The sequence below is a fragment of the Acanthaster planci genome, linkage group LG02 (assembly GCF_054643075.1).
Source record: "Acanthaster planci isolate LZ-2023a linkage group LG02, COTS_SCS, whole genome shotgun sequence".
Classification (NCBI taxonomy): Eukaryota; Metazoa; Echinodermata; class Asteroidea; order Valvatida; family Acanthasteridae; genus Acanthaster; species Acanthaster planci.
In genome coordinates, this window is record NC_141778.1 from 1532331 (window position 1) to 1548384 (window position 16054).

General features: G+C 42.0%; 1 protein-coding gene across 4 annotated transcripts in view; it reads right to left on the reverse strand.

Annotated features, from left to right (window-relative positions):
• The window catches only part of LOC110985042 (protein cereblon-like), a 74254-nt gene that overhangs the window by 30071 nt on the left and 28129 nt on the right, over positions 1 to 16054 (reverse strand). For 2 of the 4 annotated variants that reach the window (XM_022245751.2, XM_022245750.2), the window contains exon 4: positions 4744 to 4823. In XM_022245751.2, the coding sequence (XP_022101443.1) occupies positions 4744 to 4823 (80 nt within the window). The other 2 variants (XR_015424208.1, XR_015424207.1) reach the window with 2 other exon arrangements.

Genomic DNA, 16054 nt, shown 5'->3' on the forward strand with positions numbered 1-16054 from the left:
GATCAGGTTGGTGATTGAGAAGAGTTGGGATTCTTGGTTGGATGGAGTGAGTTGGGGACTGGGTGAGTTGGGGTTTGGATATTGTGACAACTTGTAAGGCAGGGTAGGATGGGTTGGAGCCTAGGTTTGGTGGGTGGAGTTGATCAGGTTGGTGATTGAGAAGAGTTGGGATTCTTGGTTGGATGGGGTGAGTTGGGGACTGGGTGAGTTGGGGTTTGGATATTGTGACAACTTGTAAGGCAGGGTAGGATGGGTTGGAGCCTAGGTTTGGTGGGTGGAGTTGATCAGGTTGGTGATTGAGAAGAGTTGGGATTCTTGGTTGGATGGGGTGAGTTGGGGACTGGGTGAGTTGGGGTTTGGATATTGTGACAACTTGTAAGGCAGGGTAGGATGGGTTGGAGCCTAGGTTTGGTGGGTGGAGTTGTGCAGGTTCATTTCAAGATCCCAGTCATGATAACCCTGCTTCCTACTTCTGTTTGATGCATTTCCAGCACAACTCATCACTATTTCTCCAATGTTATTATGTAGAAGGGAACTAATATGACAACAGAAAAATGTTGCTGGCCTCATTTCAAAATATTTCCTGCCATCAAATTGGGTTTGATGTGAAATATGCCCAGCACTGCATACAAGCAGAAATGATTTAACAAAACTGTGTAGAAGTTCATTTTATTCTACATCAAGCAACTATTATCTCACAAAGGTGTGCATTTGTAAAATCTATTTATCATTGTGCAGTCAATGAATTTCAATTTGTTAAAATGCAATAATTGGCTCGCTTACATCAAACTTCAATAGTGGTGCCAAACACACACATACACCTGTGCTACAAACAATGCACAAATCAAAAATACTCCAACGTGTCTAAGGTGCTTTCAGAAAAATTTCATTTCAGTAAAGAAAACATGTAACTGCTCACTTTAACCTATAACATTCAGTGACAATAAAACTTGCGATATATCACCTAAAAATTCTACCAAAATATTTTTGACAAAGACAATTCACTTAATTATGGTAGAACATTCAAACCTGTAGTTGTTTACACACAAATACAGCAATATCTATCTTTTAAAGCCAATCCTGAAAAAAAGTTAGCTGAGTTCCAAAAAATGTTGATTTTTCATTAATGCAGTCTATGAAATGAACAATTGGATACTACACACATCAGAATTTGAAACTGTAATTGAAAATGGATCAGTTACATGTAGCCATGCCCTTTATTTTGAAACCACAAGATAAAAAATGGCATAAAGTGGCCCCAACTTGGAGAACGCAGGTTGGTTTTTAACTGTCTTTCATAAAGTCATCGTATTTCACAGCTTAAGAACTAGAATCTCAAGAGTCTGAGTTGAGTTGAGAGTTGGGTTGAAAGTTCTGAGGGATTGAGTCATTTGCTCTCGGTGACTGAGTCAGTTATCTGTATAGTCACATGACTCAAGTATCGATTCTGGATTATGCAGGAGGTGGGTACTTGCAGACTGCATTGAAAATGTATGTGCATTCAAAATCATGCCAAACGTAGTTACGAATAGCACCACAATCAGACCCCTCAGTGACTCCATTAGGCTGGTCTGGCTTCCAATTCCTGTAGCTGACCTCCACTCCTCCTTCATTACACTCCCAAATTCCCTCGTTGGCCAGGTCACTGCAGTCGATCCAAATCCCACCAGCTCCTGGCAGCAATGCCTGGACGAAATTACTCTCTTCTAAAGAGCGTGGGACAACCAGAATACCACCCAACTTATTGCACTCATCTCGAGCTCTGGACCACTCAAAGGTGGACTCTGTCAACAAGTAGCAAGAGCCACCCCAAAGATGCCACCCTGCTGGACAGTGGGATCCCAATGGTCGACATCCGGCTTTGACTTGGGGGACAAAACAACTAGCCAAAATAGCAACGGTAACAAGTGACGAATGCATGTTGCTTCTTATCGAGACAGTGGTGTTGACAGCAAGGTACATGTATCTCACTTGTGTCTCTCCCCAGATGCGTGTAAATTAAAAATGGTACCTACAAGTAACAGCAGTTACAGCCAATCCATACATGTACGGCTAACTCAAAAAATGACAAGTCAAGTTCACTTGTTGACTATGAATGAAAGATGGCTTGGAACAAAAGGGCAAACGTTTTGATCAAGAAATTGGTTAGTAACGCATCACGTGTATTGGTAAGTTAGCTCGTTTCTTTGCATTGCTAAGTGACGCTACACACCTGAGACAAGATGACCATTTGTGGTGTGTGAACTAGGACCTGTAACAAAAGATGGATGGACAGAAATATTGATTGCTGGATTTAATTAGAGTGTTCACCAGAGTGGAAGCTAATTGGGTCTGAAGTGTCCTCAGATTTCACTGTCGGCATAAGGATGCTGCAGTCAACAGTTGTAAACTCAATATAATTGTAAGAACGTTTTTCTTTTTCATACAAAGCATGAACGAATTTGGAGGAAAAAACTACACTTAGAAAACAGTGGGAAAGTTAATTACTAAAGAAATAATAAGGAAAAACAACTGATTTTTAAAAATGTCTTCATTAACCTGTAAGGAAAAAGGACTGTTCTTGATCTTGTGTCCACCATGAAAGCTCACAGGACCTGCCAACAGATAATGTTGCAATTACTCTGTATATTCAAGTCATAAATGACAGTTTCAAAAAATGTATTGTAATCCACTGAAGTCAGATGCGATGCTTGCTTCTGGCTTAGATGCTCTACTGGAAGATCCCTTAACCTTACAAATGCAAAATATGCCTGTTCAGCCAGAGTGGCCCATTAGGTGCTGCCCCTGAAATTAAACTGGAAACCCTGTGGCAGTTTACAGCGACAAGCTACCTACAGGTTGTGGGAACACATATGTGCAGTTAAATCGTGCCATCCCTTTTGCCAAGTAAGGCCATTCAATCCTCTTTACCTCCACTGGGCTGATTTCAGAATCCATGCACTCCCAACTATCCTTAATGGTCAGGGCATCCCAGTCAATCCAACCCAGGACATCCCAGTCAATCCAACCCAGGGCATCCCAGTCAATCCAACCCAGGGCATCCCAGTCAATCCAACCCTGGGCATCCCAGTCAATCCAACCCAGGGCATCCCAGTCAATCCAACCCAGGGCATCCCAGTCAATCCAACCCAGGGCATCCCAGTCAATCCAACCCAGGGCATCCCAGTCAATCCAACCCAGGGCCTCCCAGTCAATTCAACCCAGGCCATCTCAGTCAATCCACCCCAGGGCATCCCAGTCAATCCAACCCTGGGCATCCCAGTCAATCCAACCCAGGGCATCCCAGTCAATCCAACCCAGGGCATCCCAGTCAATCCAACCCAGGGCATCCCAGTCAATCCAACCCAGGCCATCCCAGTCAATCCAACCCAGGGCATCCCAGTCAATCCAACCCAGGGCATTCCAGTCAATCCAACCCAGGCCATCCCAGTCAATCCAACCCAGGGCATCCCAGTCAATCCAACCCAGGCCATCCCAGTCAATCCAACCCAGGGCATCCCAGTCAATCCAACCCAGGGCATTCCAGTCAATCCAACCCAGGGCATCCCAGTCAATCCAACCCAGGGCATCCCAGTCAATCCAACCCAGGGCATCCCAGTCAATCCAACCCAGGGCATCCCAGTCAATCCAACCCAGGCCATCCCAGTCAATCCAACCCAGGGCATCCCAGTCAATCCAACCCAGGGCATCCCAGTCAATCCAACCCAGGGCCTCCCAGTCAATCCAACTTGGACTGATGGCCAGAATAGGTTCCAAAGGAATGTGTTCTCTTCCAAGGAGTGCAGCATGGCCAGAATGCTGTCTCATTTTTGTGGCACTGGTCTCTGGCAATGAACCACTCAAAACTGGAAGAAGTAACAAAGGCTACCCCTGAGAGGCCCTCAAGGTGGACAGACAATCCCCCCCAAAATTGACATCGATCTGGCTGTGATTTTGGGGATGGAATTACACAGCAAAGCAACAAAATCATGAAAACTGCAGCACACTTATTCCTTGTTTTTAGACTTCTTTAGCATGCCTAATATCATGCATATACATGTAGTCCTCAACTTGCCTGTTTCAGCACTGGGGGGGGGAGTCAGGTTAGCGTAGTGGTTCTATCCTTGCCTTCCAACTCAACGGTCCAGGTTAGATACCCAGCTCAGTCCACATGTCCTTCCTGATTCCATAGGTTTCACCCAGAATACTCTAAAACTGTAACTTTTTCTCACTGTCTCCCTTCAGGTTTCTTCAGGCTTACCAGCTACAGTACCTTGCAAGCACTTTTGAAGAATCATTTGGTTTCATACCAAAAAGACTCAATAATATTAATAGTAAGGTAGCAAGTCAAGGTTGCCAGGCAAACATCAGACATATCCCAACCCCCAAATTATCCTGATAATCATGACCAATGTATACTGGCTCAAAATAAGATCCCCAAATCTTGATATCTGCATGATTAAACCTATTGGTGTAGAAAGCATCGACCAGTCACAATTAAAAGCATTAATGGTACGACAGTGAATACTTCACAAGAATTCAGTTGTGGAATTTTGAGGTTCATAGATGCTTCCACACAGGATCTCATTACAGCTGATGTTGTGGTGTGATGTGGACTTACATGTATATTCTACACCCAAGTGTGCTTATAAAGCTAAGATTACCAGTTTGGTACATGTACCTGTCATTTGGGTTCATCAAAATTGTGGACTGTCAGAATTTTTCATTCCCTCTCATGATGACACAAAAAGAAAAGTGGCTTACCAGCCGAGGTGTGCCTTGCAATGTGGACATGTTGCTATCCGCCAGGAGTAGGCAGGGAACCAGCTATGCTCAGTAAAGGCCTACATGTACATAGAAAAAAACAAACAAAAAACTGAAGTCAGACTTGGACTTGAATATGCATAAGTAACAATGCTTTGATTGAATGCAGCATCAAACAAACAAGTCCTTTAGATTTTTCAAGTGTTGTCTTCAATTTCTGAATACTTCTCCAGACTCTTTATTTTTCCAACACTCTGAAAATTCTTCAACACCTCCATAACAGTGCCCATATTCCATAAACCAAGTTTTAAACAATGCACAATTTCACATTATTTTCTTTACCTTCTTACAAAGAGAAACCCAATGAAATACAAGTTGTTTTGCTTAACAATTGGACTCTTGGAATTGTACAATGACATTTTACATGTAAGTGTCTTACACTTTCATGTGTTTTGGTTTCTGTCCTGTAGGGAAATGAAAACACTCCATGATAGTTTTCATTAAAAAAACAGCAAGAATCTCCCTTCATTAGATTTTAACTGCAAGGAATCTGATTTATGATTACAGAGTTCAAAGGTCACAAGACATCTGCATGTCCCCCGAAAGTGCAAATCATGAAAATATTAAAATAGCCTTTCTGGAGGTTAAGACAGAACTGATACAAAAATAGTGTACTTGGTGGAAAAATTGTTTTACCAAAAAGTCTTTAAATTAAATCCTCAAACATATTTTAAAAAAAAGTTTCAAAAAGAAAGAACGAACCAATAGATGCAAATAGTTTAATTTAAAGGAAAAAAGGCCAACTTAAAAAACCTTGCATTTAAATAAACTTATGTTGCTTCTAATTCAGCACTAATAAAAATAAAATCCCACTTTATTGGCTGCAATTTCAAAATATTTTAATTGCACAAATATAATATCACACAAAATATGGAAAATTGTAGAGTTTTTTCAAATAGGAGTCCTCCACGCTCAACCTATCCAACAGTCACTATATATGCAGAGTAGCAATGTACGCTGGTGGAGGATTGGCAAGGACGCACTGAAAGTGAGGAAAACCATGAGGAATGAGGCACCATGAGGTGAATGATGAGGGTGTGGCGCGACAACTGACACCTTTTTGTGGTGGACTCAGCAGACTGGCCTGATCGGAGATAGAATTGACCTGGTCTGACCCCACAAATATATTTATTTAACCTTACGCAAGGATGAGCGGCTACCCTGACACAAGGGGGGATATCAGCTAACAAACAACGGACTAAGCCTAGGAGCAGTTCGTTGGGTGGAAATGTACCACCACTTAGGAAAGACAAATCAATACTGGTATCAGAGAAAGGACATACAGGGGAACCTTTAATAAACCTCACAGTGACACAGGATTTCCAAGGACAATAATCAGGTAATTGGTTTATTACAAATATAAATCAACGAGGCATATCAAAACACAAGGTTTATTTATACATGTGTACAGCCCACCTCACAAGGCAACTCAATATGCCTCACATGGTAAACCTAATCACCTGGCAAACTCTAACACGAGCTGGACTATTACTACTTGCAAGCAGTGATAATCTACGTGGAGTGTTTATCAAATCAAGGAATAATAATCCTCACTACCCAGGGGTGATTAATCCAAGGGACAATAACCCTCACTACCCAGTGGTGATTAATGCAAGGGACAATAACCCTCACTACCCAGTGGTGATTAATGCAAGGGACAATAACCCTCACTACCCAGGGGCGATTAATGCAAGGGACAATAACCCTCACTACCCAGGGGCGATTAATGCAAGGGACAATAACCCTCACTACCCAGGGGCGATTAATGCAAGGGACAATAACCCTCACTACCCAGGGGCGATTAATGCAAGGGACAATAACCCTCACTACCCAGGGGCGATTAATGCAAGGGACAATAACCCTCACTACCCAGGGGCGATTAATGCAAGGGACAATAACCCTCACTACCCAGGGGCGATTAATGCAAGGGACAATAACCCTCACTACCCAGGGGCGATTAATGCAAGGGACAATAACCCTCACTACCCAGGGGCAATTAATGCAAGGGACAATAACCCTCACTACCCAGGGGCGATTAATGCAAGGGACAATAACCCTCACTACCCAGGGGCGATTAATGCAAGGGACAATAACCCTCACTACCCAGGGGCGATTAATGCAAGGGACAATAACCCTCACTAGCCAGGGGCGATTAATGCTAGGGATAACAACCCTCACTAGCCAGGGGCGATTCATCCACGGGATAACAACCCTCACTAGCCAGGGGCGATTCATCCACGGGATAACAACCCTCACTAGCCAGGGGCGATTCATCCACGGGATAATAACCCTCACTACCCAGGGGCGATTCATCCACGGGATAATAACCCTCACTACCCAGGGGCGATTCATCCAAGGGATAATAACCCTCACTACCCAGGGGCGATTCATCCAAGGGATAATAACCCTCACTGCCCAGGGGCGATTCATCCACGGGATAATAACCCTCACTGCCCAGGGGCGATTCATCCACGGGATAATAACCCTCACTGCCCAGGGGCGATTCATCCACGGGATAATAACCCTCACTAGCCAGGGGCGATTCATCCACGGGATAATAACCCTCACTAGCCAGGGTCGATTCATCCACGGGATAATAACCCTCACTAGCCAGGGTCGATTCATCTAAGGGATAATAATGAATCTGGCACTGATTTGAATGTCTTGACTGATATTTGTAAGCAAGTAGCTGGACTACATGTGCGGTACCTTTCGACTCTTTCATTCCAAACATGGTGGACTAAAGGCATGCAAATTAGGTAGTGTTGTACGTGCATAATATTGGAAATCAGCCAATCAAAGGAGCCCATCAGTAGCATAAAAGGGATTGTTGAAAGTCACAACAGCGTCGTGGTCTCACAGCTTTCAATATGCTGATCCTTTCTTAATATATGGAAATCAGAAGTGGAGCTCAGTCCAAACTAATCACAGGTTTCCTCAGGGGATTCAAGACTCTGAATGAGCACTTAAAAACAAATCAATAAAATTCACATAAATAAAATCATTTCATCTGCCCCCTCTCCTGACAGAAAGTTGGATGACATAGGATCCTGGGAACATTTACACTTCAAAGTGAAGACCTCTTTGGAAAGGCAATTTGACCTCAGGTACATGTACGTGTGCACATATGTGCATCTAGCTTGTGTGATGTAATCTTAAAGGACTAGTTTCAATTTTGCAAGGAGTAATGTTTATTCAGCAGTGCCTCTAAGCTATTGGTATCAACGCAATGTACATGTAGTCATCAGGCAGCGTCAAAATCCAATCAGACACACATGTACATATGTTTACTGGCACATAGCAGTAAGTTCATCACTCAATCAAGGAACCTTACCATTTGTCAAACAATTCAAACAATTGTACTGACAAGTTCAATATAGTAACCATGGATGAGGCTAGAGCTTGTGCAAAGTTGAAGAGGCAAATTGACTCTGCTTCTACCATCACTGATCAGGTTGTCTGGTGCATGGCACCAATTAGTCTCGTGTTGAATGCAACATTCCTCTACGTTGTTGTACGTGTTCGATCCATGCGAACTGTCATCAATGTCTATCTGGGCAACCTAGCAGTAGCTGACAGCGTATTCCCCATGTGTGTATTGATGGGGAAAGTTGTGCCCATCTACAGCTTGGCACCTGAATTAATTTTGGAATTCTTCGCAACATCTAGCCCATCCACTGAGACACAGAGCAGAATCCAGCAAAGCTCAGGCTGCCAAAAGACTGGCCAAAATATGGATTTTTGCAGCCATTATGGGGCCTGCATTTCATTCTTTAGTAAGATGGGGAGGGGGTGTAGGATTGGACATTGTTTGTGCTCTGTTGTTGTTAATAAATACAGCTTGTCCGTTAACTGTTGCCTTCCTCTATGCCTGTATTGTCAAGAAACTCTGGCAGTGACCACAGATAACATCAACAAATGACGACAACCTTCATGACAAACTTGTCACGCTCAGAGTGGTTGTCATGCTCATAATAACCACTGCTGTTTTCTTTGCCCTTAATTCCACAAACATTGCATATATGATTATGTTGTTAGTCATGGATTGGCACAACTTATGTACCATGAGGACTACTAAACAGAAACATGCAGTAAATGTTATAGCCTTGGTTGCCGTTATCTTTCAACTACTCAATTCTTCAGTGGACCCTCTGGTGTACAGCGGCATTAACTCAGAATACCGGGAAGCCTTCTTGGAGGCATTCTCTTGCTTCCATCCTAGATGCTGTTGCCCCTGTTTCTGGAGAAAGCAAGATTCACCAAAGCAATCACCTCATCAAATGAGACTAGAAGAAACCTGATGGGGCCAAGACACACGGAAACTGCAAGAAGAGCATATTGAACTAAAAGTAATCCATCCTGCCCTAAATGTCCAAAAGGAGCCAACAGACCAGGTAAATCTTGGAAAATTGTACCTTTGAACAATTTTACTCCAGAGAAGGTAGACATACCGGCTGTATAAGTACATGTTGCTTAACAATTCGTATTTAGGAATACAATAGAATTCAGTCTCAGTAGTGTGTTCTCAGGTTTAACTGTGTAACAAAAACAAAACAAAATGGCTCGGTATTCCTGTAATTTGATTCCAGTTTCAGAAAGATAAATTTATGATGTTACACACCAAAGAAAATAAAGCCATTTCAAAAGTATCCCCAAAACCTTAGGTCTAAACTTCTGAAAACTATTGAGAAAATGCTGACAGGTGATAGAAAACTTCAGAGAAACAATTCTGTTTGAAAAACAAAAAGTGATTAACATGGACAATAACAAACTTAAAAAGAAGGATTAATAAGTTCCTCAAGACATCTTCACAGATGAATGAACGGCCAATTTCCTGGTTTCAGTTTGTTTAATGTTTATCTTTATATCTTTATGGTATCTTTATCATAGCAGGGGGTTGCTTTTGAATTCACGTTAAATTGAAGACTCATTACAATGTCTTGACTTCTGCTTGATAGAGGATACAAACACAACTGGGGCAGTGATTCATGCAAATTAAGGAAGGATACCAGCCAATCAGTGGTCTCAGGAGGTTCATATTAGTAATAGCAGTTTGATAGTCTCTTGCTGTTAAACACAGTTGTTCTTTTGAGGAATGCAAACGAGGAAGTCAGGCAGTATGCAAATTAATCACAGGGCTTGTGAACCCCTCAACATTATCAAAGGGCACTTCTTAGAATCAAAACATTCAAAATCATAAAGTCAATGCTTTCATTCTTCAAGGAAGTTGGAAGAAACTACATTGAATGAATGGTTACTCTTCAAAGTGCATGTCTCTTAGAAAGACTGTCTACTGTAATATTGTAGCGCCGGCGGGTCCGGCCGGTGGGGGCGCCAGCTCGGACCCGCATGGAGTTGGCTGGCTGCCCCCGCTGGTATGCGAACGGCCCGCGGTTTTCCCGCCGAGACGCATCATGTCTAGAGCTTGGGATAGAACACAGTGTTGTTGATGTAAGAGAAATAAAACAGAGATTTCTTGACCAGAACAGCGATCTGTAGCTGTGTGTCTGTCTATATTAGCATCAGAGCCCAATCTGTAGGACACGTTACAATATCATATGGATATGTGCCATTCTTTTTACGTGACAAAAAAATTGGAAAATTAATTGAATTGTCCCATGTCATTCTGTAAACTTTAAAGGTGAATCGTTTTCTCTTCCACTACAAGACAATTAAATGTATACTCTTAGTTTCTCCAATGGAATTGCTAGTGCAACCCGTGTGTTTATAGTGGTTGCTCTGGTTCATGAAAGAATACTGTTGATCATGAGTGACCTATCTCACGAAAGTAGATGTTTTTAGTCTTTAATTTCTCCTTCAAGACTCTGCAAAATTTAAACAAGCGAGAATGTTCATATCTATTTGTTAGAAAATATCAGTAGCTAGATATTGAATAAATCTCTGAAAGCCTTTGTTCTTTATAGCGTTTTGTTTTACACTTCACATTCTTCAAACACCATTTACAGCAGGGTTAATAAGCGATGGCAGGAATATTAGTATCTGGCTACATGTCCCACATGTGGGACCACTTTTGGTCATACATGTGACCACTTATGTAGGTAATGGATGTGACATCTTGATAATTTTAACAACAATTAATCAAACAACTTCAGTAACTCGTAATTTTGTAGCAAGTAGGATGCATGAAAGCTACATGTACATGTATATACTGGGTACGTGTAGCATGTGGGATAACAAATTTCCCAGAACTGTGGTTTACATGCAATGAACTTTCATTGTTTGGGTCAAGTGTGAAGTTTAAACTCCATTAATTTTTTTTCCTTGCTATCTTGTTCAATATAAATGAATACAAATTTTGCTAGTTGAATGTTATAGCACTGAGCACCAAAGTATTAACAAAATACACTTCAGTAGAATCCAATGATTGTCTAGCATAAGGTAAATAGCTTTCTTCTTTTCAAAAAGATCCACATGAAAATATATGCAAATGAGCATGTACAGGTCTGAGTCATTAAATTGATAAAAATGCGCATTTTAACTTTCGACAACATTCTTTAAAGCTACATGTAGATGCCTGCATCCGATGCCCTCATCTGCCAAGAGGAGGCAAGCTACATGTAGATGCCTGCATCTGATGCCCTCATCTGCCAACAAGAGGCAAGCTACATGTAGATGCCTGCATCTGATGCCCTCATCTGCCAACAAGAGGCAAGCTACATGTAGATGCCTGCATCTGATGCCCTCATCTGCCAACAAGAGGCAAGCTACATGCAGATGCCTGCATCTGATGCCCTCATCTGCCAACAAGAGGCAAGCTACATGTACATGTAGATGTCCACTGGTATGTGTAGAACCAAGACACCCCAGCCAACCAGATCTGAAGAGCAAGAAACTGCAATTTGTGCCACCTTGTTCACAGGATAAAGGAACACACGTTACTTGGCACTCATATCAGTTTTTGCACAACTTTGGCACTTCCAAGTCATCATGCATTCATTCTGTATATGTGCACGTAACTACCCACTTCTAACAATGTACATCTTGTTTGAAAAGATGTACATGTTGTTTTAGCTCTGATGAAAAGATAGTGCACATCACCATAAAGAAAGCGCACATCACCATAAAAATGCTTCTTTGCACAAGGGAATACCCTGGCACACTCAGTTTCACTCATGTGCATTTTGGTTTTGGTTATGTAAACCTCTCTCCTCAAAAAATTTAATGTGATATGCTTTTCTTGTCACTGGATTTCAGTTTCAAAAAGATTAATTCATTTATAGTAAAGATTGCGGTAACACCATGTATTTATCTCTTCTTTGAGTATGTGTGGTTCTGAGAAGAACCGGGGAATAACTCGACGTTTCGAACAGTGTACTCTGTCAGTCTTCAGGAGACTGACAGAGTACACTATTTGACCTCATTAACGTGACTACAAAGTGCAATATGATCTCAGAAATTTACAGTTTCAGTTTTGCCAAAATGATTATGCTCACGTTGGGCACTTACATGTACGGCAACACACTGGCACAAGTTTTCGTCAGATCAAGACACACTTAAGCCTGTTTATTGGCAGATAATTAGACCACATGCATGTACCATTAGTTCAGTAGGCCTACTTAATCACGGAACGTTTGCCATTCGTCATCTATTTGTGTTGACAACTTCAATGTACATGTAGTAGCCATGGATGAGGATACAAAGATAGCTGAGGCCTGGGAGGAATATAACGAGAAAGATGACATTATCAACGACATCAGTGACAAAGCTAACTGGTGCATGACACCAATTGGTCTCTTGTTAAATGTAACATTCCTCTACGTTGTTGTACGTGTTCGATCCATGCGAACTGTCATCAATGTCTATCTGGGCAATCTAGCAGTGGCCGACAGTATATTTATCACAGTTCCATTAATTTGGTCTGTGCAGCCCATCAACAGCTTGGTGTATAAATTCCTTCTGGAGAGCATTTCTATTTCAAGCAACATGGTTTCATTTTTCATAATAACGGCATTGGCTTTTGAGAGGTTCTGTGCTGTCTGCCATCCACTGAAGCACAGAGCAGAATCCAGCAAAGCTCAGGCTGCCAAAAGACTGGCCAAACTATGGACCCTTGCAGCCATCACAGGATCTGCACATTATTCAGTCATCCAATGGGGGGGAGATATTGGACTGAACATTGGTGGCGCTATAATTTTGTCAGTAAGTACAGCTTGTCTGCTGACCGTTGCCTTCCTTTATGCTTGTGTTATCAAGAAACTAAGGCAGCAACCACAAATTACATCGACATATGATGACAACCATCGACTACGACGAGTGGTTGTCATGCTCATTGTAAACACTGCTGTGTTTTTTGTGTCTAATACCACACAAATTGCTTACGTCATCCTGATATTAGTCATCAGATGGTCCAATCTGTCTACTCTGAGCAAAATTCAACAGCTTCATTCATCAAATGTTATTAGAGCAGTTGGAGTTATCCTTCAATTAATCAGTTCTTCAGTGGATCCTCTGGTGTATAGTGGCATTAATTCAGAATATCGGGAAGCTTTCATGGAGGCATTCCCTTGCCTTCATCCTCGATGCTCTTGCCCCTGTTTCAGGAGAGAGCAAGATTCTCCAGAGCAAACACCTCAACAAATAAGACTAGAAGAAATCCAACAGAGCCAAGACACTCAGAAACTGCAAGAAGAGCAGATTGAACTAAAAGTAATCCATTCCGTCCAAGATGTCCCACAAGAGCCAACAGACCATGTAGAAGTCCACATCCACAGAAGCCAAGATACTCCACATCAACAAGAGGAGATTGAGCTGCAAGTGCAGTAATCCACCCTGTCCAAGATGTCCCACAGGAGCTAACAGACCAGTCAGAAGTTCACATTCACCAGAACCAAGACTTCCCATCAGAACCAGACAAGCAGACTGAGAGGCAAAAAACCCTTCAAGATAACTTAGAGCCACAAGCAGCCTATGATGAGAGAATCAAATATGCTTACCACAGAAGTGGATCATCCATGATCAAACAAAAACAGAAGGGCAGAGTGGCCTAAAGGTGAATCATACAAAAGAGGTGCTTTCTAAATAACAATTTGCTCAACCCACAAAAGCTCAACTCCAAAAACTAGTGAGAAATCCTTCTTGGAGGTTGAGATAGAAATACTGGACACTAACGTCCCAAAAAGTAATTTAATAATGGAGATACACATAAAGGCAGCTCATTACAATAGCTATGGTCAAGTTCAATCAATGATCATTAGTTGAATGGTGAAGTTAACAGTAAAGTTGAAAGTGCAAATGACCACAGTCAACCATTGTATCTAGTCAACCAAGTCTCTAGGTTGAAGGGGAGAAAAGGAGAGGAGAAAAGGCCAAAATAGCAAAAATGATGGTGAAAATTGTCGTTTAGTAGTGGCATACTATTTTTCTGTCATTTTCCTGATAACTGGTCCTCTCTTTACTGTGCAATGGTTTATGGCAACCAACGACGCATCCAACCTTGTTAACTACGGTCCTTAATCACACTTACCCCATGGCTTTGATATTGTCGCAGAAAGTGTACGAACTTTGGTAATTTTTGTTGTGCATAATGATAAGGACTAGACAAGTGTAGTAGTGTGTACATGTCCTGTGACGTAAACAGGATGGGTGGAACGTGGCGCTTTGTGTATGCGTAGGTAGTAAGCTCTGTGGTTTGCGCGTAAGTGGGCAGAGCTTGCTCTTTGTTGCTTTTCTGCTAGTTCAGCGAAGCTGTATAGATGTGAGTTCTTGGTGCTCTCGCTGTGGCGTGTGCTGCTATAGGGCGTTGCGAATGCTGCTATATGCTAGGCGTGGGCAGACTGTCTCCGTGTAGCATTACACAGGTTGTACGATCCAGCCGTTCGCTTGTGGGTGAATTATAGTAGATTTGGGCTGGGCCCATGGTGCCGGGGTGATCAGTGCATGCAATGCGATGTTTAGGCAGTGCGACATTGAGATGTGCAGTGCTACCTGGGTCCAGCGTTGGTAATTGGTCTCGTGTTGGCAACGTTGGACATGCATTGCTGATAGCGTTCATGTGGTGCGACATTGTTTTGTGCATTGCATGTAGGAATTGTGCGAGGCGACAGTAGTCAGTGCGTTGCTGATTGGCGCGACGCAGTACGATATTAGCTGTGTATTGCTAATAGCCTCTCCTCAAGACCACGCAAAGCAATAGAGGTAATAAAGCATACCCAATACGAATTATCCCTAATCACTATATCAATTAATTATTCGTTGAATGTCTGAATAAATCACATTGTTGTTGAGGTTACCGGCAATCTAATTGTCAGGTGTCCTTGTTGTGTATTGTTTATTAGCAGAGAGCATCACAGTCATCATAATCGGTGGTATATTTCCACCAAAACGGATCTGCTCCCTTGGCCTTTAGGTCACTTTGAGTGATCTCTGGACCGAGGAGGAACCCGAGTTGAGGCTAGAGTCGAGACCCCAACCAGTTTCAGACTTGATCCTCAAACTTAGGTTAGGGCCGGGAAAACAACCACGATATTTCAGGAATTGAACATCTTATTTGTGGCAGTGAACTGGATCAAACCCAAGATGTTTCAAACCCTGGGTCAACCCGGATTCAACCTTCCAGATTCTCTCAGTGTGAAGGTGTCTCGGTAGGGAACAAGCAACCCTCAGCAAAGGCCTTAAAATTAAAAACCCAAAGAGTATGATCAATGAAGCCAGACAAATTCATGCTGTTTTTAAAAGTTAGCATACGTGTACACAAACTGAACAAGTGGAGTTCCAATCTAAATAGACACTGTTGTCTAAAATATCCAAATATTTGTGTACATATGTGACCTGCTCTGCAAAAAGGGTATTAAGGGATGCTGCGCTATTTCATGCAAAGGGCTTTTCTATGCGGAGAGGGTGATTTTTTACTTCTTGGTTTATTGGTTTCTATTATCTCAATACTTTCATAATTCATACAAGAAACTAAACTGTTGCTATGGACATTCAAGAGACTTTCTTGGCTGATTTCTTATTCCACTTCCTGTGTTTAAAGGGCTTTATCTCTGAAAGTACTTCTGTTGATGTGTACGATATGATTACGCAAAAATCAGTATATCTCCAGATTGCAAAATGCCACAGGGTTCAAACCTATCTAATGTACCGAATTCAAATGTGTATATGTATGTAACTCATTTTGAAAAAAAAAGTCCCATAACACCCATTTTTGTGGAGCCGGTCACACATATATTTCCTAAGTTTTCTACATTATGTTGTTCAAAAACTGTAGAGTTGTAACCAGAGTGGGAAGGCT